This window comes from Anarhichas minor, unplaced genomic scaffold (genome assembly GCF_050575085.1).
Source record: "Anarhichas minor isolate MPS153535 unplaced genomic scaffold, ASM5057508v1 ptg000052l, whole genome shotgun sequence".
Lineage (NCBI taxonomy): Eukaryota > Metazoa > Chordata > Actinopteri > Perciformes > Anarhichadidae > Anarhichas > Anarhichas minor.
The window spans coordinates 2660001-2684084 of record NW_027466498.1 but is presented as its reverse complement, the minus strand read 5'-3'; the positions used below and the strand labels follow the sequence as shown (position 1 = coordinate 2684084).

General features: G+C 43.2%; 1 protein-coding gene across 13 annotated transcripts in view; it reads right to left on the bottom strand.

Annotated features, from left to right (window-relative positions):
* LOC142931488 (unconventional myosin-XVIIIa-like) overlaps positions 1-24084 on the bottom strand; it is a 155845-nt gene that overhangs the window by 111240 nt on the left and 20521 nt on the right. For 8 of the 13 annotated variants that reach the window (XM_076075420.1, XM_076075422.1, XM_076075428.1 and 5 more), the window contains exons 2-5: positions 8470-8576; positions 8057-8091; positions 6267-7487; positions 1236-1323 (exon numbers count right to left, since the gene is read on the bottom strand). In XM_076075420.1, coding sequence (XP_075931535.1) covers positions 1236-1323; positions 6267-7487; positions 8057-8091; positions 8470-8506 — 1381 coding nt within the window. In that variant the 5' untranslated portion in view covers positions 8507-8576. Of the gene's footprint in view, positions 1-1235; positions 1324-6266; positions 7488-8056; positions 8092-8469; positions 8577-14271; positions 14593-24084 lie in introns of those variants that run through there. The other 5 variants (XM_076075424.1, XM_076075425.1, XM_076075433.1 and 2 more) reach the window with 3 other exon arrangements.

Genomic DNA, 24084 nt, shown 5'->3' with positions numbered 1-24084 from the left:
AGACGTTATGAATCATAATCGGTGAGTCACGGCGATATTTTATCGGCTATTTTTGGAGTGCTTGTTTGACAGAGACGTTAACTGTACCTGCTGTTGTTATTGTATCTTGAAATGGTTTGCATAAATCGAATTACAAGAACCGTAGCTTTCTAATGAGATATCACATTAATACTCATCTTTACAGAGCAGTTGTGTACATAACACAAATCTACACTTACCACTCTGACGGCCCGCGGGGTACAAAAGCTGGAGCCGCGACATGGTTAGCCTAGCTTAACATAAATACTCAAAGCAGAGGAAAACAGCTAGCCTGGCTGTGTTCAAATTTGAATCACATCAACCCCTCTACAGCACACTGATGAACACGTTGTATCCCTTCTGTTTAATCTGTACATGAAGAGAAACCGTGAAGATGACACATTTGTAGTTTTGTTGGTGATGGACAGATGGAAAAACTGTTGTATACATGCAACTCCCCAAAGATTAAAGATTAACTGTCGACAGAAGTCGATCAGCAGAAAACTAATCAGTAACAATCAAGTAATCACTAGGCATGGTCTATTATTGTGAGATAACAACTACAGACAGAGAGGATTTGGGCCAAGACCACAGTATGATGTATTAAAACAGAAAGTGAATATATTAAAATGCAGCAATGGCACCTAAGAAACAGAAAGGCCAAGCGACCCCATAACGAAGCAGTTAGGCCAAAGATGGGACAGATGGGAGTCGAACCCTAGACCACATGGGCTCTTTTGTGCCCATGTGGTCAAGGGTTCGACTCCCATCTGGCCTGACCGTTTGCTGCAACATTCTCCTACCGTCTTTTCCCACATGTCCTGTCTCTCGCCACTATCACCGTCAACTAAAGGCAGAACACGCCCAAAACATTGCCTTTATTTCCCCGTCTGAATATCTGCAGTGATGACATTTCACTTGCCAAAAAGGTGCTAAATGAATTTGGATCGGTTCCCATTTTATCTTTCTTTCTTTCCTCCTAACTTTAAAAGCTATGTCATTGAGAAACACACACAATCACACTGCAATTCAGACAATTACATAAAGTACGAATCCATCTAAAAACCTATTCAAATCCTATTATCTTTGTCATTAGACTTGACTGGTGTACAAGATTAAATTTAAGTAAAAGACAGAGAGAGCAAAATTGCCCCCCAAAAGGTTAGAAATGTCCGACATCGGAACGTTTAAGAAGGAAGCAAAGTAATCCATCTCACCCAGGGAGAAGCCATTTTTGTGCACAAGCCAGACTTTCTCTGATCCATACCAGACTTGCTCCGCTGTGATCTGCTCTTCTGTCTTCACCTGGTGGACAGAAAGGACAAGGAGAAAAATGAGTGGAGAACAGGTACGAGGAAAGTATTATTGTCGAGTCACTGGACCAGTCGTAGTCACACTGAGTGGGTTTGAAAACACCATTATTTCCACTTTGATAACCAGCACATGCTGAAAGGTTATTAAGGGAAAGCTTGCCAAGATGATGACCATGCAGTGGATGACAGTGGACTCAAAAGGCCTCACAGTCCACTGAGCACTGCTGCTCCTTCAGGCTGCTGTGTGACAACGTGTGTGTGTGCGCATGTTTGTGTGTCACAAACTTCAAAACAAGCCTTAGGAGGGTGTGATTGGGGTTTTAATGGCAACCCGGGTAACAGAAACACCAGGGATTACCTGGGTTCAGTAAACACAAACGGCACAAAAGTGAGGGAGGAACACCACAACAAACAACTAAATAATAGAAACACATCTTAAAGCACATTAATGGTAAAGAAAAATGAATAGTGATCATTTTGGATGTAAACCCAAAGAAAATAATTCAGTCTTAACTACTGGTTTCACATCATAGTAGTGGGGAAAGTGAACAAGACACACTGCACTTGGCAAGCAGAGGGTGAGCACAACACAGCACAACATTCTACGGAGCAGGGTGACGATGGTGGAGCTGCTGGAGGAGTACACTCAGACCTGGGATTGCTGAGCTGCAGCATGAGAGGCCTGAAGGAGGGCCACAGGGTCCTCGTCCACTGATCCCTGGGGATTTGGCCAGCATGAGGAGGTCAAAGGTCACAGTTATATGCGAGTAACACATAAGCACACAGATAAATGGAGCATTAACCGCGTAGCATTGCATCTGAACAAAGTGAGGTTTGTCATACTTATCCAGCACAGCTGTGTGAGAGAAATCCAGTTTGTGTACAAGTGTGATCGTCTATGAAAGGACCTGTAGGGATGCGTTTGCTGGCTTCATGGTAGATCAGCTTTAATGTCACACTTTCAAACAGATTCATGGAATAAAATGGCTGCATGACAACAAAAAACTTTGAGGTAGCGCCTGAATGTAATAATTCGCCACACAACACTCACACATACCTCTTTATTAAGATATAAACAGCATACATACATGCCAACCAAAAGACACAAAGCCCATGCAGGTCGCTTCTATCAGCCTGATGAGAAAAATCAGTGACTGTTTAGAAGGAGTGAAGAATTGTCACTTTAATCCGTGCTGCCAGTACAAACAGAAATGAAGGACATGCTCAACCTAAATTCAGCAACTGCCAGTCAGGCTCTGCTAAAAGTGAAATAAATAGATCTACTCTAAAGGTACCTTAAACAAAGCATTGTACCTTGTCACCTAACAACTTTATCACCATGTATTGACTCAACTTGTTGCTTTGTTTTCTAGTTATGCCACCTAGCAGACTTTGGTCAAAAAATAGCTCCAATGCTAACTTTCTTAAACCCACAATAGCTGGATTTCTTTTTTACAGCATTCAAATGAAAGATCTCAGGAGTTACTTACTCCTGAGATCTTTCCTCCTGCCTAAACACAACTACATAAACCCTACATCTATCTCTGTGCTGGATCATTATTCTCAGACCATTGCTAGAGGTTTCTATCAGACCATTCTTTAAAATGTGGTTCCCTTCGTGCCAAATAAAGAAAAATGTCACGTTTCCCCTTATTTGTATCCTTTGTAGCTTGACATAATGTCTCCAAAAGGATTTAGACCAAAACGTTCTCCGACTGACCACCAGGCTTGACCAAATCAGATCAGTCAGATAGTGGTTCTGGGTTTGATCTACAGGACTGGATTAAATCCTGTAGCCTAGCCTTTCATCTTTTTGTATTGGTCACAGTGTAATACAGATGTTGGAAATACTGCAGACATGGGAAATCAGAAAAAGTTAGAAGGATTCCGGGCCTTACACTCTGACAAGTCACACGAGCACAAACTCCAGCCAGGAGGCCCAGAGGAAGGCTGGAGGGCTGCGGTACCTGGAGGAGGCCCTGGGACAGCGGGGCAGCAGGGGTGGGGGTGTGGGCAGAAGACGAAACAGTGACTGGCAGCTCCAGCTGAGCCACAAAGCAACCACAGCGAGACAACGACAACCAGCAAAAGCAGTGTGTTTGGGGTATGGAGAGAGGACAGAGAACGAGGGGACAAAGAAGAAGACAAGGTCAACATGGAACTTTGGGGAAAGAAAATGCAGTGCATGAAAGCAAAGAAGAAGAGCATGGACACTTGTAGGTAATGGAGAAGTGAAATGGCTTTGCACTGAGTAACCATGGGGTGGAGATGATTCCTATACAATGACTAAATGATCAGTTCAAACCTATACAGTTATTGCTAACTGTCAGAGCGGCACATTAGTAGGAGGCAGGTCCCTTCTGTGGTCGCTTACTGACATCCATTTGGTTAGTAACTTGTTAGTAACTTAGTTACAGACGTGGATCTGTGCGCTCTCTGCAAGTCGATGTCTACACTTAGCCTAAGATCATTTGAGAGGGAGGAACCTCCACTTTATACACATCGTACAAACAAGTGTTAGATTTTGTAGTTTACAGCTGTTATTTCAATGTGTCAGATATACGTTTCATAATCAACATTTAGACAAAAGACTGGACTGGACTTGATATGGGCATCTACCCAATATTACAGGACTCAGGCAGTCCACAAAGGCAAGCAAAGAGTCCAAATGTTCAACTGGGAAACTGAGATTGGACGTTTGAGGCAGGACAACAGCAAAGGGGGGAAATATTTCACTCCGTCATGAGTCACAACTGTTCTGTCCCAGTCAGGAGAGCAGGAGTCTCCTCTGCTGTGTGTCTGTAAGTATACCCCAATACACTAAGCATGTGAGGCATGGTTACTAATGCTAACAGCCTAGGAGAGCATTCTGTAAGCCAACTCTGAGATGGAGAAACAGACACATGCAGTAGAACCAACCGGGTTAAGCTGGTAATGCAGACTTCTTTTTAAGGGAACATCAGCGGTGATAATTTGACTCAGTCTGTAGTACTGTTAAAATAAATGTGTGTTTAACGGCACAAAGGTTTGCTGTTTTTAGTTGTGCAAGAGACAAAGAGACAGAGCCAAACCAAGACATCAATAATATGCAGATGGCCAGCAGGGTGATTTACAGGGGCACTGAAGATCCTCATCAGGCGCCTCTGAGCCTCCTCGGTGGGACTGAGCAGTTCCTCCTAAAGGTCAAAGCAGCAACACATCGACACTAAGCACACTAATAAAGCTGAACAAAGCCCACAGGTACACGAGCGCAACGTCACAAAGCAAATGCATATGTGATGTACTCCTCTCACAAATCAAAGAGGGTCTTGACTCATGCTCCCTCGAGGACACTCTGCACACTCACACTTCTGCCATCAACATTACAAAGCATCTTGGGTTACTTTGGAATCTGATTTGAAAAGACCATGTTAGTAGCACTCCCAAGGTAAATGTTCAAAGGTGCTCCAGTCAGCATGCACACTAGCAAATCAATGCTTCACGCACAGAACAGTACAATTGTTTGGTTAAAAAAAGAATGAATGAACAACCGAGCACAGCAGATCAATTCATTTGGCGTTCTTCAGCCTGTGCGGTAAAACCCCGATTCATTAAGATTTGTCATAAAGAAGTTAATATCTATCCAGCAAATTTAAAAAATAAATGGATTTCCAATCTACTACATCCCTCCATCCCAAAATATGACAGTCAATGCTTTGAGAATCTAGGAACAGAATTCCTTCCAAGAGAGACTATACTGGTTAGTGTTGGAGCCCACTGAGACCCAGTGAGGTCTTTGTTGCACAAATTCAGCAAGAGCCAGGAATAATGTTCTTTTTGTAACTATGTCTTCCATCTGTAAAGTTGTGCTCTCTGTGCCTGTTCATAGGTTTTGAGTTGCTCTCCTACAATGCAGCACTGCAGTAATTGGCTCTACATGGGTTTCCTGTTAGTGACTAGACACGCTGGGCTACTGAAGTCCCTCATTTGGAACAGTCTCGGGTGGGACTCTGCCTCTGTAAACACGGCGTATGAGCTACATTCTGCTATGTGAGATCTCATGGGTGAAAGAAAGTAGCAACTGTCTGTCTGTTTCTGATGGTAGACTCCAGAGAAAGAGTTGTAGTGCTCAAGAAACTCTAAAAGAGCAAGCGCTTAAAATATGCAAAATGAAGAAGCTCTAGAATCTCTAACAATAAAGAATCTGCTATTTTGACAGCAAATCAAAGTTTTTTAGGAAATGAACAGTTGAGGAGGAAATAAAATGTGTGTGACTGATCTGTCACCAGAATGGTGACTTATGATCAGGAAGTAAACAAATACAACTGCCACTGTTGCCCTGGAGCAAGACACTGAAAAATAGAAGACTTGCAAAATAAATAACTTGTTTAGTGCCCGGTGAAACAAAAGACAAATATAATGACTAAAGACCAAAGGTCTAAAGGCCCAACTACAGAATGTCAGGCACAACCTGACCTGAGCCTGCATCTTTGCTTTATTCCATTCATTACTGACCTTGATCTTGTTAGGCTAATGCACAGCATTGGCCTAGCTGTCTCTTTCCCATTGAGGATTGAGTATGAACTTTCAATACCCATGGATGTTGAAACCCTTTCTTGTTCTAGACCAACGCGTTGGACAATTGAACAGGACAGCAAACCAACTGAGTAGCTATTCTCTAGCCTGCTTATTTGCCCTTGTAATTCTGAAGAAAGGTAAGCAATATCTTGTGTTATATCTATATAACATATAACATTATATCTATCAATATCGAGCATGCTTACAATGGCTATCAAGTGACTCTAAAACCGTGCCACACTGAGGTTACACACACATAGTATCTATAAGCAAACTCCAAAGTGCTCTTCTATTTCAAACATGCATTTCAAATGTTCATGCACTTTCCACACCAGTGTCCCAAATGCTGAGCAGACATGCGAAGTGTGGACAGTGTACCTCTTGTTGACTGATGGCAGTTTGTTGAATGGGAATTACTCCTCGAGGGGGAGCCACTACACTGGGATTGGGACGGGGAGGAGCAGGGCTCAAAGAAGTTGCAAGTGGAGAGGTTTGAGGAGCTGGGATGAAACGTGATGGAGGAGTGAGGGAGGGATTCTTTTGGGCCACTGGGGCAGCAGAAGGAGGATTTGTTGGGGTGGGTTTTTTGACAGCAGTTGGTTTGGGTGCAGGTATGAAGCCAGGAGGTGGAGACAAGGGTGAGGGCTTGGGAACTGGGATAAAGCCAACAACTGGTGGGAGAGATGTGGGTCTGGAATGAGTCGATTTGGATGACTTTGGAGAGGAGTGCTCAGAAGATGTGCTGGTGGGGTTTACAGCAACCACGGCAGGTTTGGCCTCCTGTATACCTTGACTAGCGCTCATAGGTTTGTGATTGATCTTGTGCGGCTTAAGGGTGGTTTTATCCTCTTTCTTCTCCTCCGACTCAGCAACTTTTCCTACTGTCTTCTCATTATTCTTCTCCAACTCTATTTTTTCTGGTCGTTCATCTTTCCATACTCTGGGACGAGGCTCCCTGGTCCTGCCTCTGACCATGAGGTGTGTCAATCCTCGCGAAATGTCGTCTTTGTCTTCCGTTTTGATGACGTCATGTTTGAAAGAGAACCCTGACATCGTGGGGGCCTTAGATACTGAAGCTGGGGCTAGCACTGCTTTAACTGCTTCGGCAGCAGGAGCTTTGTGTGAGGGTTGTGTTGGCACGGTAGTCTCTTCTTCTTCTGTGGGCAGGACCTTCCTGACTACACGGTGAACCACCTTTACTACTTTCTTCCGTGTCAGACCCTTGTCCTCTGTAGTTTCCGTCTGGCTGGTGCTGGTGCCTGAACGTTTGACATCACCCCTGGCTGTACTATTGACCACACTTTTGCCCATTATGCCATTTTGCTGTCGCTCACTGTTCATAGCTGGCTCTGGGCTCAGAGGAGCTTGTGGTGGTTCAGGGCTCCTAAATTGCTCAGCCGCCTTTGACGCTGGTTCAGGGCTTTTGAAGCGTTCAGGCACTTTAACAAGTGTCCTGACTTTTGGTGGGGAGGGACTTCTGACCCGGGCTACCGACTTCATGGGGGAAACTGATGGGGGACTTGTTGCTTGGAATAACCCCTTGCCAGGGTCTAGAGCTGACACTGACCTGGACCGGCTGGGCAGCCCTTCACTGTCTGACTACTCATAGAGAGGAAAGAGAGGAGGTGTAAGGACATGAATGATGAACGAATATGCAAGCACCATGTCGTTATGCCTTTAATAATCACTCAAAAGATTTGGTACCTTTATGGGTACGCTGAACAATCACACAACAAAGCTACAAAAACTGTCTATCTGAGCAGAAGTGGACTGAAGTCAATGATCAAATCTCATGAACATGCACCTGCTCATGTCCAGGTGGGATTCATCTGGTTGGAATGTGTATGATAGGGTTGTGTACCTCACATGGAACACTTGTACAAACCACCTCAGAAAAACAATTCAGTTGAAAGAGGTTCAGAATATGAAAATGTCCTTGCACGTGGCCCAATGTCTTGCCAAATCTAATCTTAATTACAATGTGTGTGATACTAACTTGAAATGAGTCAAGTTCTACCAAAAAATGTACACACAATACAGCATTAAGTCGGACTTTGTTCTCTACAAAGAACATGTCGATAAAGAGCTGGCAGACATAAGACAGCTCTAACATGACTACTCTGAGGAGAAACACATGTACCCAGGCAGAAGGGACAGCATTTACTTACACTTCTGCTTCCTGGGATGTTATCTTCTTTGACCTAAATGTGTTGATATCAAAAAGACAACTAGATCAAAACCTGAACACTCCATGAAGCGGTTGTCCGTCGCACGCCGTGCAAACCTCAAAGCATGCACATGATCTGTTCTTTCTCTAGATACAAACACTCAAGAGCTAAAACTTAAAGCACTCACTGCATTGGAAGTGAAATGGTTATGTGTCCAGCAAATGATCGGTGGTACAAAGTCGCAGCTACTATAACATGTGCTTATACATGTGAGAGAAAGCCATCACATTCTTAGTGCGATACAAGCAAAGGCCACACGTATCTAAAGACACACATATTAATACACAGCGTAAAACACTGGAACACCATGCAGTGTAAGAGTGCTTTATGAAATGTCCAAATGAGACTTCCCTTTTGCTCCCAGAAGGAAAAGCGAGATGAGAATGCCATGTTGGCTGATCTGCTGTCATGGGCTGTGATGGATGAGATGAGAGCAGAAGGAAGAGGAGGTGGAGGGGAGCTAGGAGAGGAAGAATGGTGAGAACACAGAGACACATGAACAGAAATGAGGATCTTCAGGCTAGAGACACAATTGGATTGAAAACAGAGAATAGGGTCTGGGAGAAGCAGAGGATGAACAGGAGATTAGAGCAGGTTTAGAGAAATGAAAACACTCAAAAGTCAAAGGATATCATCATCCCACTACAGCCTGCATAACTCAATGAAGGGGGATGTATCCTTGTGACTAGGGCTCCGGACAAATGTCAAAACATTATTTTAGAATGCTTTGAGACATTTTCATGATAAAGGATACTGCATTCAGAACACATCTCGACCTCTTTTTTACTTTAGAAGGGAAATAAAGTAAATGATACGTTTAAAGACAGAAATAAATGTAATGTGATTCATTCAGAGTTAGTAACAGCCATGCTGTTGTTTTGAGTTGTGAATGAATTAAATACTATTTAGGAAAAAAATGCTTTTTTCCACATATTTACTTTAGTTTTTTCAACTCTTTTCACCACAGCCAAAATGGGAATTACATTACACTTAATAGAATTGACTTCTTTGAAAGCTGACGGAACCTTTTACCTCTTAACCCTCATGAGGAACGTGTTTGAAAATAAGCAGCGTAGACGCTGTTGGAGACACAGTTCATCTAGAGATTAGGCCTGCGTCCCTATTTGTTCCATGTGACGTGCACGGTTCTCAGCAAAGACAGAGCATGAAGATGATTTGTTGAGGGCTGGATGTAGCAGAGCTGCAGCAGTGCTGTCTGTGTATCTGTGGGCGCCGACATGAAAAGCTGTTCGTAACCACAGACAGTATGACCTGTCTGGGAGTGATGTAGTGCATCCGCTACCGTCTCTCCTGTGTGTGCGAGGACCAAAATGTGTGCGTGTCTCTCGGTAAGGACAGTGATCGAACGTGAGCGGTGACGGTGATCAAACCGGTACACCCATCCCTAATGAGTGGGTACTGTTTGGATTTGATATAATGTGATTGTGGTGTGATCAGACCTTTCCATCAGTAGGAAAAATACATTTACCACCATCTGAAACAGGCAGTGTCATACCGTCTCAGAAGAGTTGTGGTATGCTGCCTGAAGCATACCAGGCACATCCAGTCCAGGGTTTCTGCCTCGTCTTACTCATCTTAACCAGTTTTACACAAAACAGAACAAAGCTGCCTTGAACTACGTGACTTGGACTAGAGGCTTTCAGCACGTCAGTGTCCAGGTCTGGCGTGGCTCTTATCAGAGGTCTCTGAATTAGAACGCTGACTAACTGGTTTATTTCTGGACCAGACAGTGGTACTGTAGGGATGTGGACCAGACTCCCCCCTCGGAGAGAGGCCACCAGGGGCCAAAAAAGCCCCCACAGCGGTGCTGCAGTCCCACATCATCACACAAACATCTTAGATGGACAGATAAGTTGACACCAACTATCAAACCACACCACCTTACTGTCTCCCTGGAAAATATTGAATGGAAGCTCATTTCATAATGTAATATTTTCTGTTTCCATGAAAACAAATGGTAGAAACTTGCTTGAGGATACTGTATTGATACTGTATTTAAGCTGTACTAATGTATTCATTACAGAAAAATTAATATTTAGTCAGAAATAACAAATCACAAGCCAAACTATACACTCATAACATTCAAACAGCATTTGACCACCACTCACACATATAAACAATCACTGTCAATCATTTGACTCGTACTGCCTGATTAACAGCCTGCGTGTTCTATTCACTGTTCCTAGAACAGCCAGGGAAACCTTTAGTTTGGATTCTGTATGAGGGTTAACTTGGACATCAATTCACTCTTCTTCAAAGACAAAAGGCAATGGATGCTTTTTGCTCTGGTCTGGTATTACCAGTGGACCTCATGTGACCCACGTCTGTTCTTCACATAGCAAATGTGCACAGGGTGTCTTTGGAATGGAGTCAACAGAGTCCATATGTCTACAAAGCCAAAGGCAAGCTCACACATATCCCACAACAGACTGTGTTTTATTTTGAGTTTTGGATCCTGTAGTGCGAGAACGGATAACTCCTATGCCCCATTCTCCCACCCTTTTTGTGTACACACCGCCGGCAGAAGGTAACAATCTTTCCTCGCCGAAGATTTCTGGGAAGGACGACCCAAACCTCGTCCCTCAGCCGAAGTTAAAAAGCCCCTCTCTACAAGCGTGACCGGTCGGTTCAGAATCCGACCGCAGAGTTTGCGAGTGATCAGCTGTTCCTCACATTCTCACTGCAGCGCCGAGCACCGCGCTCAGAGATCTTCCTCTCTCTCTCTCTCTCTCTCCCTACTAACCTGCACACACATAGTTAGATTCACTGATTCTTGTTGAACCTCTCAGACTCGTGGTTGCGTAATCTATTGTCCCAACCCACATGGTGCGCCGCACCACGTGGTTACATGTGGCCCCCAATCAGCCATTTTGTCGGAGGTCTCTAGACTCCGCCATCTTTGCTTGTAGGCTCACACGCCCCCTTTTTAGATTACCCACCATCACTGTTTGAGTAAGCCCCCCCTCCTCGTTTCCACACACACATATACATGTACATATATCTATATACATATCCTTACCCACTTTATTCATTTGACTTTAGGTATTAGACATATGATAGTGTTTGTTGGTTTTGATATTACTTGATTTGATCATTTATTATTTTGATTTCATAAACTCTGTTATATTTTAAAGAGCAGTCGTCTGTGATTACTTGTGCATATGTGTGTAATAATAACTGGATGTAGTGGCCTGTGCTCTAACTCAAACCTTCACTCTCACTCCAAACGTGTAATAGAATTCAGACTGTTAATATCGTGAGTGAACACTAATTATGAGACTTAGTTTATAGTTTGGTTATTGGTCCCTGTCCGCAGGGTGGTGCCCCGTAATTATTAATAATCATTAATAATTGTTACTGACATTAATAATTCTATTGATGTCGAGAATTTAGTTTCTTAGATGCTGATAACCCAAACACGCTCCTCTACGTTCCCAACACTATGATTGGCCGGTCTGAGTTTCACAGCCGGGACGGGGCAAAGGGTCTATTGATCTCACAATGAAGAAATATGTTAAACTGTCTTTCTGGAAATAAAAGGTGGGATTTGGTCAGTGAAAGTCAAACTTCTTTACTCCAAAACATAGAGGTGGAGTTGAAGTCATACATCACATGAGCATCCCAGGTAGTCCAGTCGCAACAGGCCAGAATTCAGTGAATCATGACAACAAGGTAATATGGCTGAAATCCTCCTTACAATGACCAAGATATTTGAGATTGTTCACATATGGCAGATAACATAAAATGAGCAAACTGATGTTCAAAACATAGACCTGTGCTCCGCATTATTAAATGACACCAAACCTTTCCTTATTGTAAAACATCATACATTTGTACAATTACAACTGGCCTACAGTCCAAACATGAGAATACTGAATGATCAGTCAGCCTCAATAACAGTGAGTCTGAATGTGATCGGTCTGAACGCAAACACCTCAAAACTTTACATTTAACTAAAACAATAAAGACCTTATCAGAGTACCACAACTAATGGCACAGTCAGCTATATTAATATGAACTGAAAACAACAAAAGTTCACTTAATCTCAGTCTAGACTACATTTCCCAACAGTCACACAAGCACATGAGCTCACACTGAGCATGTCCCTACCTCTTCAAAGCAGACACACTTCTACTTTTAAATTCCACCACTCTCTCTGGTTAACCTCTGAGTAGGAAAAGGGGAACCATCATTTGGCACAAAGGCTGCTATTGTAAAATACTACGATCAGTTAGAAAACCAGTAAAGCTGCCCCCTCAGCTAACTGTAGTCTAAAAATAGTGCCACGGGCTGTGGGCCCTCGAGGGCCCACGCTTGCCATAGATTTTCCGCAAAAGACCCCGCTTCTGGTTAAAAGGTTATCACACAATGTTCTACCTGGTAGTGAAGTAATTCCACAACTCCTGTATCCAAATAGTTCCCACAGTCACCGTTAAAATAGAAACAAATGGCCAGAGTCGAGGAGATCCGAGCAAGCAGCTGGAGGCACAGTGGAAAGTGAAACAGCAGAGCCGAGGAGAGGGGGAGGCTCCGATAGGCCGGCTATTCCTGACGGCGGACAGACCAGAGACGTGGGGACAGCTGTTGTGATATGAGGGTGTTGATCTGGGGTAAAAATAGGAGCCTCTCCGTGAACCCCCCCCAGCACCTCCACGGTCCAATCAGCAGCCACACATACTGCTGCAGTTGCTGTCGTCTCAGCTGCTCCTGTGTGTGCCCATGTGCGTTTCTCTGTGTGTGTGTGTGTGTGTGTGTGTGTGTGTGTGGAAGGAAACGTAGCTCAGGGTCCGTCAGTGTAACTGTTGTAGGTCACCAATACAAAATATAGGACTCATGACATAGTGCATTCAGGCTATTTCAGGGGCCCATCTGACACAATAGTGCTACACTGGAGTTTGTTTAGATATGGAGTCACTGTTCAAAATGAACTTGTTGACTCAACGTCTAAGTGGACTGGCAGATGAAATAATCCACCAGCCAAGTACATTTTTTACTGGTCACAATAATCACTTGCCGTTTTGTGTCACGTATTCATTAGTTTCATTGGTCCATTTTATTAAGATAATACGGTAATATGATGAACACTGGCGACACAGAACAGATACTGATGATACATTGTGAAGGAGGAGAGTTGACGTTAGGAACGTTGACAGCAACAGCTGTTATTATAATGTACGCTTCCATTTAGTTACATTAGTTCAAGCTCCATTCGGTAAAAATGAGTATTGGATGAAAGTAAATTATCACGTTATCATGATGTGTTCAAATGTAATCTTGTAAAAATGTATTTTTGGTGAGAAACGTGAATAAATACAGGTTTTAGTACTTGTTTCTAACAATAGCTCATTAAAGCTCATCATGAAAACAATGCCAACATTGTTTTATCAATACATATAATCTATAATAGCAAACATTTAATAAATAATGAACGAGTAGACTAATTGTTTCAGCAGCAGACACAGGGACAACATAAGACAGTCAGTCTTCAAATATTGACGATTCATTTCATTAAATACTGCTTTAACTTGAAATTCTCTTGCACTAAACTTTAAAACTAGCTTGAATTCAAACCTCTCTTTTAACGTCACATTTGACCTCTAAGCCTAAATTACATTTCATTTTGTTGCACCAAAACTTTAAACTCCAATTTAAAATGTGGTCTAGAATTAACTTTGAGCCGACACTTGAGGAGGTTACACTTTTCAAACGGCTGTCTTGTTAAGATGGATTGAGCAGAATGATGAAGTTCCTCAAAGAAAGTATCGGGACGGACTTTTTTGATGCTGCTGCAGCTGAATTCCTCTCAAAGAACCCGTTATGAGGCTGAGCAGGAGGACTGGACCAACAGCAGAGCTTTCTACACAAGACACTGCAGTCTAAGAACAAGTTGCATCATGGTAGCCACAGCAAGGGGAAACTAAATGCAACCCCATCAGGTGGCTCCACTGTTACAGCTTTCCAGATGTTAACTATGGATCTCTGTCAGTCAGATGCATCACAGCAGCTCAACAGTCTGCCAGCTAGCTGGATAGCTAACGCTAACAGACACATGGGTCTGGTGGCACTTGTTCACTTGTTCCTGAAGATCTGCAGAAGCTAGTTATGATGCTCCGTCGTATCTACTGGTAACATACCTTTACACTTTGTCCAAGCATCATTAGGTGGTCCAACAGCTCAGCTGTCTGTACATCACAGCTAACTCAAACGGTCTCAGCAGCTCTCTCTGCTGTCCCCTCTGTTTCAGTAGATACACAGGACTCCAACGTTCTACATGTCTACGGTTGAGTGTGTTGGAAGTTGCATTATCTTCCTGTGTGAAACCATTAGAGCAAAGAAAAGCAGAAGCAGAGTGGAACATGTGCTTCCCTCACTGCTGGCACTGAATGAGATGCTGACTCTCAACACTACTAGAGTTGAATGAAACCTCCCAGTCAAGTTCATGCTCATGTTAGTGAACAGAGATGTATGACCAGGTTCAACACTAACTCTTTAAGTGGCTGTTGCCACGCTGACCACCAGACATCGGCTTTTAGTCGCGCACACTGTAAATATGGAGGCCATTTTTAGTCACCTTATCTTTTAGGTAACTAAGATACTATGCATTTATACGTCAGTTTAATAACGACAATGTGACATTAAAAATAAACGCTGTATTACAGTAAGCAAACTAAATTCTTTGTAGTGTGTTTTCTGTGGTACTGAATCTTAGTGTTATCAGTTAACGTGTCCACTCTCGACTCCGATATACACATGGCAGTAGTGCAGCTGCTGTCTTGTTCTTCACAGATCCCTCAGAAATGAATCCAGCAAGTCATGTTGACTTTACAATGAAGTTGTTGTTTTATGTTATTTAGTTTTCTAAACCCTTGTGCTGATTCCCACCACAGATCCATGAACCCTTCAGCACTGAAGTCCTGGATTGGAGACGACCTCCAACCTGTCTTCCTCAAATCCTCTCACACATACGACAGAGAGACTGGGAGATGTAGCATCACAATGTTTTCCAGTTGTTATTACAAAGCCACCACAAGATGGATACTTGGAGGATGTAACAACAAATGGAATAAAGTATTCATGGCCTGAGAACTGGTAGTTTTAAGACTTTGACAGTGTGGGGTCTTTCCAAAAAGTTGAAAGGAGCTTTAATTGTTTCTCAAACAGACGTACCATCTGTCTCATTCCAACAGCAAAGATGTTCTAATAAGTAAACCCTGTCACATCTAAATTACAGTCTAACTAGTTATCACTGTGTATACATGTAGGTGTCACATGTGTGTACATGATATGTTCTGCAGTTAGCATTTAGCATGCTAAATGTTCAAATGCAAGATTGACTTCACATGCTTCCACAAGATGGAAACACAAGCACCTGGACCTTGTGTTTGTTAAACCCTTTGCAAAAGGGTTACCCGTCACACTGAATGCACCAGTCAAAATGTCACTGTCGATATATAGCTTCTCCTAGCATTGAAAGCATTAACGTTGTTGGGTTATGTTAAGGTGAGGACTGGGTCAGTGTTTTGGTTAAACAATGAAAAAGTCTACATTGGCTTGAAGCACAATTCTTTTGTCCTTTACACGTCCACCTCCTCCCAAAACATGAAGAGGGAAACGAATGTACTCAGATTAGTTGGGAATCTATATGAATGTAATACATATAGATAATATTGATATAAGTTGGGGTTGAATAAGTGAAGTCTAAGAATACAACTCGGGACTTTAGTTTTTCTTACACAAGCAACACGGTGAGATTTTCTCATTCTGTCTGTACTAAAGCAAAGCTTTCACACGTAGACCATCCACCACACAAGCACACGGATCAGGCAGCAGGTCTCTTGTATTCGTTCCCCACCACCTCTGCTTTTGGACCACTAGATGGAGCCAGAGGAGCAGGAAAAGCTCCACATGCTTTTTGGATTCCTGCAGCCACACAAAGCCTCCATTATTTTCTAGAGGCTGCCATGATATTCTAAGGAGGAACGGCACAGTGATGAAGATAAAGTGCAAGTAGTGACAGCTTTAGTCCAGCCGACAGTGAGGAGGAGGAGGAGCAGGAGGAAGTGGTGGTGTACAGGCTGGGCTGTCTTTGGAAATAGAGTGTAGCTTAAAGAGGAGGGTGGGGTAAGAAGGGCGAGGAGAGAAATGCAGTGATGTAACACTGTGTTCAAAAGTGACTACAAGTACTATGAAAGGAAGTGTGTCATGTAAAGCCAGATCAGCTGAGAGGAGCACACGTATGGTCTGAAACTGTTCTGAAATATTTAGTATCCTATTAGCTGCATCTGGAAGTCAGAACTAGTCGAATCTATCTCATTTTTGGGAAAAGCGAATTCGGAAAGAAGCAGACAGAAGGGGGGTGTGGCCCGCTGCCCGTTTTAAAATGGCCCGAGGTGAATTTTTTGAATAAACTACAATTTCTAATAAATTTCACTGTATGTACATTGCACATCCTAGTTTAAACACTCCACCAGAATTTTACCATTCCTGCCTGTTATGTTCCTTACATCTTCATATCAGACAGATGTATATCTTACACCTACATTTGCAACGTAATCTTCTAAATGGGGCTCGAGGCCATGAACAGAAAACAATATTTGGTCATTTCTGCCTGCCTTAAGTTGATTTATTTACATAATTACACATCAAATCATAATATTTAAGTAGGTACAGTAAACTAACTGTAATCCAGCGTCCAACTGTTGAGCATAGTGTTGATTTGTTATTTTAATTGACAATTTTCCATGGCACACAGATTTTCTTGCAGTGTAACTGGTTGAAAACGACAGTATTGTTTTGCCCCTGATGCTTGTATTGTTGTATTTATGGCCCACAATCATAAACATTTGTCCATCCCTGACATCCTGGATATATCCATGTTTATGCTAGTTAATGATGTGCTAATGTACTCTGCTAATGTTAGCTCGACAGGTTTATTTGTAGAACTGTAACGTTTTAGGAACGTACATCTCCTTCAACCTCTTTGAGTACCACTATTACTCAACATATACGAGTTCCAAAACCACTGACCCACCTGACCTATGGAGCAGAGCTCGCTGAAGCTGCGCTATGATTGGTCAGGCTGCGCTCGAGGGGTGGGACTTAACAAAGGGTCACTTCCCATGTACATTTCCTCAATGGCATGTGACATTCCAGTAATGCACCCAGGAAAATGTACTCGAATGTTCTCTGCTGTCAGGAGCTCCGCAGATGGCGACAGTGCCACACACACACACACACACACACACACACACACACACACACACACACACACACACACACACACACACACACACACACACACACACACACACACACACACACACACACACACACACACACACACACACACACACACACACACACACACACACAAATCATTTCTCCTACCAGGGGGATTCCCGTGTTGACAGGATTGAGGGTGAGCCCTTGAACTGACTGATTGCCACTGGTTAGTACGACACACCATCATAGTCCCCAGCAGCTGGTTCCACAAGGAAAGACAAATAGTCGATGTTCAGACACACATGTGGTGAGCTGGACTCAAACCCGGCCATCCACCATGAGGACTGCTGACATGACAGCCTACAGGTGGTTGATCAAAAGAGAACTCTAACAGTTCCTTAACCACACCTGTTGGTTTTGTAATTTATTTTTCTACACGTGCTAAACAAACAAGATTCTCTAAGTAAATGAAATAGATTCAGACGGAGCGAGACAAGCAGTTTCAGTCTCCCTCCAGTCTTTGTTCTAAACTAGACTAAATATGAGCCAGACCTAACTCTGTACTGGATACTCACAGATGTAACCGCTACAGACTGTGTTGGAGAGCAACAAACTCAATTCTCTCTGCATGGTATCTAAAGTTGTTTCCAGTTTCTTTAGATATAGTCCATCAATTAGTCAAACGACGTATATTTATTACATAAAAACAATCATCATCAACAATCATCTCTACAAACATTATAGCTGAAAAAGTGTAGTGTTCCAGACAAGAGCTGGGCAAAGGGTTTCATGTTGATGGATGTGTAACTCACACTGGTGTGCACCATGCTGATGTGTGTCAGACATAGCTCTAGTGTTTGGTACCGCCACTGACACTCTTGTATCATAGCGGCACAAGTATTGGAAATGTTAAAGACCCAGACCTACTGGACTGGACTTAACTTTTGAAGCTTAAAATGAATCCATCCTCATTTATTTGCAAATCTCTGACAATCATTTGAGTGTTCAAGAGCATCTCAGGCTGTGATAACTAAAGCCCTGATTCTGTGTAAAAAGAATGAACACCTAATGCTGTTAAGCAGAGGCCGTCAGAGACCAAGTCTATGTCAGTGTAAAAGAGACAGCCAGCATTATGCCCACGTTGTTTGTTCACTGTAAAGAAGCAAAGGCGGCATAACGGCAGATCCTCTTTACAGCAGTATAGCAGAATCTCTGTGTAAAAGAGGCTAGTGTGTGTGTGTGTGTGTGTGTGTGTCATGCCTGAGCGAGCTCAGCCGTTGTGGTGCAGGGTGGCAGATGTAGGTCACACAGGGTGCATGATGTGTGTGGCTGTGGTACATGTGATGCTAACATAAAAATGATACACACACACACACACACACACACACACACACACACACGCACACATAGTTTGAGATACCAGAGAAGAAGAGACCCCCCACCTCACAACATGATAAACAGACTAAACAGCTATCAGCTTCACATCACGTGAACTCCAAGCGTGTCCATTGTGTCTGGCTGCACAGATCTCTGAGGAATGGGTGGGAAGGACAAAACAAGGAAGATGCTTTTTACACAACTCTTAATAATCCAGCTGCTCTGACCTCAAGTGCCAGGTCAAAGGGCAAGGGGTCAGGTGCTTCAAAGTCCAAATAGAGACAGCGTCTCCAGCAGCATGTGCAGTATTAGTGACATTAAAGATGATCAGGGACAGTGCGTGTCAGGATCAGGAGAACCTTTCTCTGTTTCTATTCAGGTTAGTTTCACTGAGAGGAAGCTTCTCTTTTGCAGGAGCACCCTGCTCACATTCACTCAGTCACACTCATTCACACACAGAAGCTGCCCAGTGACACCAGTCTGATCTGCTGGCCTCTGAGCAGCTCCATGGAGCGGTAGGGGTTAAGGGCCTTGCTCAAGGACACCACGGTGGTCAGTGGACAGATCGTCTCTATATACTAACAGGACGTTCCTTCACACTCCAGCAACGCTTTTCACATGTGATGACATTTTTGGACTACAGTGGTATTTTGCATTTTGACAGGTAATGATGTTAGTTAATAACTATGCCATATGAAAGCCTTGAGTTATGAACACAGCGACACAGAGCAGTGACAGGATGTAGTGAGTGAACAATGAGCCCCAGGGCGTAGGTCAGCAGAGGAGGAGCAGATAAAACACAGAGCCAATCACTGCCCTGTTTGCTCAAACGGAAGCTGTGCAGCAGATAAGCTGACATGTGCTGAAGTGTGGCCTTTGACTGTGTGGGTATGGAGTGATTGCGTAGGACTGGCACATTGACTTTCTGTATGTTTGAGGCTTCGCTGAATTTTAGCAGGTTGACGTGAACAAAAGAAGCCATTAGTGGAGAAAACAAAGCAGCTCATTGGCCGAGCTGTATCCTACTATCGGTCTGCAATTGGTCTAAAATATCACATGATTCACTGCGTTGCCTTATGGGAAAGTCTCTCTTTTTCTGGTCTATTTCTTTGACTTGCATGCCAGCTACACATGTGATACTTTGAGGTGTATAAACATGATCTCCTTTTATTTGACAAAATAAGTAAATGTTGTCTCAACACTTCAAACGTTTATTTCATGTGAAGAGTGGAGAAAGAGAGACAGACAGAGACAGACAGAGACAGAGACAGAATGACAGAGAGACAGAGAGAAAGAGACAGACAGAGAGGGGAAGAGACAGAGAGAGAAAGAGAGAGACAGAATGACAGAGAGACAGAGAGAGAGAAAGAGACAGACAGAGAGAGACAGAGAGAGAGACAGAGACAGACAGAGAGAGAAAGAGAGACAGACAGAATGACAGAGAGAGACAGAGAGGAGACAGAGAGGAGACAGAGAGAGAGACAGAGAGGGAAAGAGAAGGTGGATGTTGGACTATAGAGAGCTGCAGGAATGAGTCCTAGGATCCAGAAAAGAGTCGGCTTTCTTTAACTTCCTGTTCCGTCGCCTGGAAGTCAAAGTGTTTTTTGAATGTGTTTTTGGTTAGAAGCCTGAAATAAGGTCTGTAGTTGACACAAGCTTAAAAGTCTTTAACTATTTGTTCTAAAACATTAACTATGTCAGTCGCATGCCCTGTGCACAGCTGGTACCAAAAAGACTGACGGCATCAACCGGTGCCAATTTATGAACAATTTAATGCCACGTTTGGCCACATGGGGCAGTAATACCAACCACAGTCTGACAGAATATCTCATTATGAAATATAACTTGTCTTTTTGGCTCCTACAGTTTCTGGAAGTTAATAATAACTTACCCAGAATGCTGCTTTGTCACCTGCCCGACTGACATCGAACCCCTGGGTTTTGGGTCGACATACCTCACTGGTACAAATAGTTTAATACTACTACTAATATTTACTACTAATATTATTAGTGCATGTAGCCTCATCTTATTTCAACTGTGCAGAAAACACAGTGTTTGTACTGAATGAAAAGACATGCAAAAAGAAGATGTAGTTCACTGAGAGGTTGCACACCAAAACCAAATGCTGCTACGACAAACTGCAACCGTCAATTTGCAAAATGATGTTTGAAATGGACATCATATGTCATGCCACAATTCCAACGGGGTAAAAAAAGATATTTCTCTCCATTGACAACCAAAGGTATTTGTTCCTGAAACGAGGTCCCATGAGGAACACTGAAGGGGAGGGTCCAGCCCCTCAGTAAATCAAACGATGGTATGTCAATCATCTCAGAGGTGGACTGACTGGAAGACAGCTATGTTTACATGATGTGGGACCACTGGTCTAACCTTAAAGAGTTAACACCAGCCTACCACACCCTCAGTTTGCCCTCAAATCACAGTGACAGGTGAGCAGCGATTGTTACCATGGAAACAGCCAGGTGCTCTGACAGAACTGCTGTGTCACTGCGCTCAGTGTGGCGAGAAAGCAGACTGCTGACTGTGTGCTTTTCAGTGAGCACGGTCAGCACTGAGAGAGGCCAAACAAGCCCATCTGACACAGTGCTGCTGCACCACCACTCATTGGTCATCTCCTTCTGAAAGGAATCAATCTGATCTGAGACTTCTCTCAGAGACCAACAACACGCTGGTCCCTCGCTCAGTACTTTCTGATCCCTGTACAGTCAGAGGCTCGACACCCAAAGCCTGTTGGTACCTACTAAAGGCAATAATCTTTAACAAATCACTCATTTATTTTCACTTTTTATAAATGGTTCAGTCATTTCCTAATACAGGCAAACATTTGAGTTTCTAGCTAATTTTATGGGGACTATTTTCAGCTGCAGATTAATATGCATTTGATGCTGCGACTGAATTGCCATTTCCTGTCCCTGTATTCATACAGTCACACTGACACTGTACTGACATGAGCAGAGCTTTGTTCCACAGTTTAGTTTTGTCCCAACCAGTAGGTACTGAGGTAGTAGGGAGACGCCTCATGATGGCTCCTTCTGATTGTGAAACCAAACCCCTCATTGTAATTCTCACCTCTCCAGACCTCCCTTCTTTTCTCTCCAGCAGCAGTCTGCTGTATTATTCATCGGGGCTGCAGCATCTCTGTGAATAATTCAACTAAAGTGGAGGGGAGAAACTCACTCTGAAGCAGGCAGGAGGGCCGGAGCGACATGGACAAATGCACTGCCACATTTAAACAAGCCGACAGTAAAAACACTAGAAACACTGAGTACCTATGTCCTCTGAGCCCTGACCAGGCCTCAGCCCTCACCACAATGTATGTCTAAGGAAACACACATTTCATCCTTTTATAGTCAGAGAACGGCTATCCGAATCCAGACATGTTGTGTATTTGCTGAACATTGTAATTGTTCAATGTTCAGCAAATACACATGTTTAGGCTCAATGGACATGAGTAAAGTTCAGACTAAGATAAAAACATATAGTGTCTGCTACTTAAGCAAATAAATAACATTACATTAATTAACTCCAACATTGTTTTCAGAAGCCCAGGAGGACCAAATGCTTCCATGCAGGATGTGACTTATTCCACTGAGGCTTCTTGTTTATTGACCTCCTTGATTCAATTTGGATTTAACATGATTTGATTCAACGTTATTTGCATCTTTAATGACAGTGTTTGTCTTGAAGCATTTTAATAAAACATAATTTTACATCTACAGCTGTGTATGTGTGTGTGTGTGTGTGTGTGTGGGTGTGGCCCTTAAACAGCCAGAAGAGCGCACACACACATTCACTTGTTTGACTAGTCATCTACTGCTCATCTGTTTAGCCCAGTGCCTCGTCCTCTTCATTTAACAACACCCCCTCTTACCGTGGCAGCCGTGGTTAATCCCTGAGGATTAGCTCCCAGCAGGACAGCCGGCTCAGCCACGGTGTCAAATCTGGTAGGAGACCCTGATCTGGCTACTTGGCTCCACAAGGCTATGAGAGACCAAGTGAGAGGCGAATAAGTAGGAAAGAGGATTAAGAGCCATACAGTGTCATGTTAACCTTCTTGTTTAGTAAATCAGGAGCATCAGGCACACATAATCCTTTGACGGGCAACACAGAGCGATGTCTGACTAATCAGTATCACTCACAGTGTCACCAATCACAGAGAAGACTAATCTACACCACTGATGAAGATGCAAAACAACTGATACCACCCACTGATAGTAGAAGCTTTCTGGCCAGTGGAGTCGGGCTATTCAATCTCCATCATCTAAGCAGCTAGTGATGGTCAAATGTGTTGTCAAGCAAGTAAAGTCTTTTTCAGACAGTGAATCTGTATCATTGGCTTCATCTACTGTGTCTAGGGACGCACCAGTAAAACAGACCTTATTGAGCCGATCAGGTATTGGCCAAACATTGCTGATCCACATTAAACAGTTTTCTGTTTGTGTTAAATACATCTCGACATATTTGAATATTTTGAAAAATGTAACAAGTTTATAAAATTAGGTTTCAAGAACGGTTGGCAGTATTCTCTGCTCTGGAATGTTGGGGGCGTGTCCGCTGAAGGCTCTGAAACCTCGCCCAATCAGGGGTGAGGGTTGATTACATATGTACAGGTACAGTATATACGCCATGTTGGCCCTCTCACTGCTGCACGCTACTTTTAGAGAATGTTAATGTCAACTAGAGACCTCCAGATTTGCCCTATGCTAATTTAAATGGGGATAAAACAAATCAATCATGCAGCTCCTCTAGCATTTCCAAATGTTATCAGATCGAATTGATCAGATTCTGCTGGTGAAATGAGTTGTTTGGCGGGGTTTGTGACGCCCAATACATTTTATCCGCTGTTTAACAGCTGCAACAGTAGGACGATATAGGCTACGGTTCAACTGGAACACACAGCTCTCATGCGCACCCTGAATGACAAGCAGACGGAGAGGAGACAGACAGGACTGGACAACCGGTACAAACTTGACAGTCCACCAAGATTTGTCCTGCTAGCAAACTGTAGGCTGTGGTAAGTATGTGTTGTGACCCACTGATGCTATGTGCTCTAGTTTGCATTCAGTGTTAGGGGAGCGGTTATACTAAGGATGGAGAGAGGGAGCCACGACTTCAGGCTTGTCCAAAAAATCCTGAACACAAAAATGGTGAAAAACTGTTAAACAGTCTAACTTCACAATTCAGTAAGGACAGAGTTCACAGTCTTTTCACGTTTTTATGAACGTGTATAGAAACAAATCAGATTTCTTTCACCCAGACATTAAGGATCCTCGTATACATTCTCTCATCAATTTCATTTATTGATTCGCTAAAATACAAAATATTTC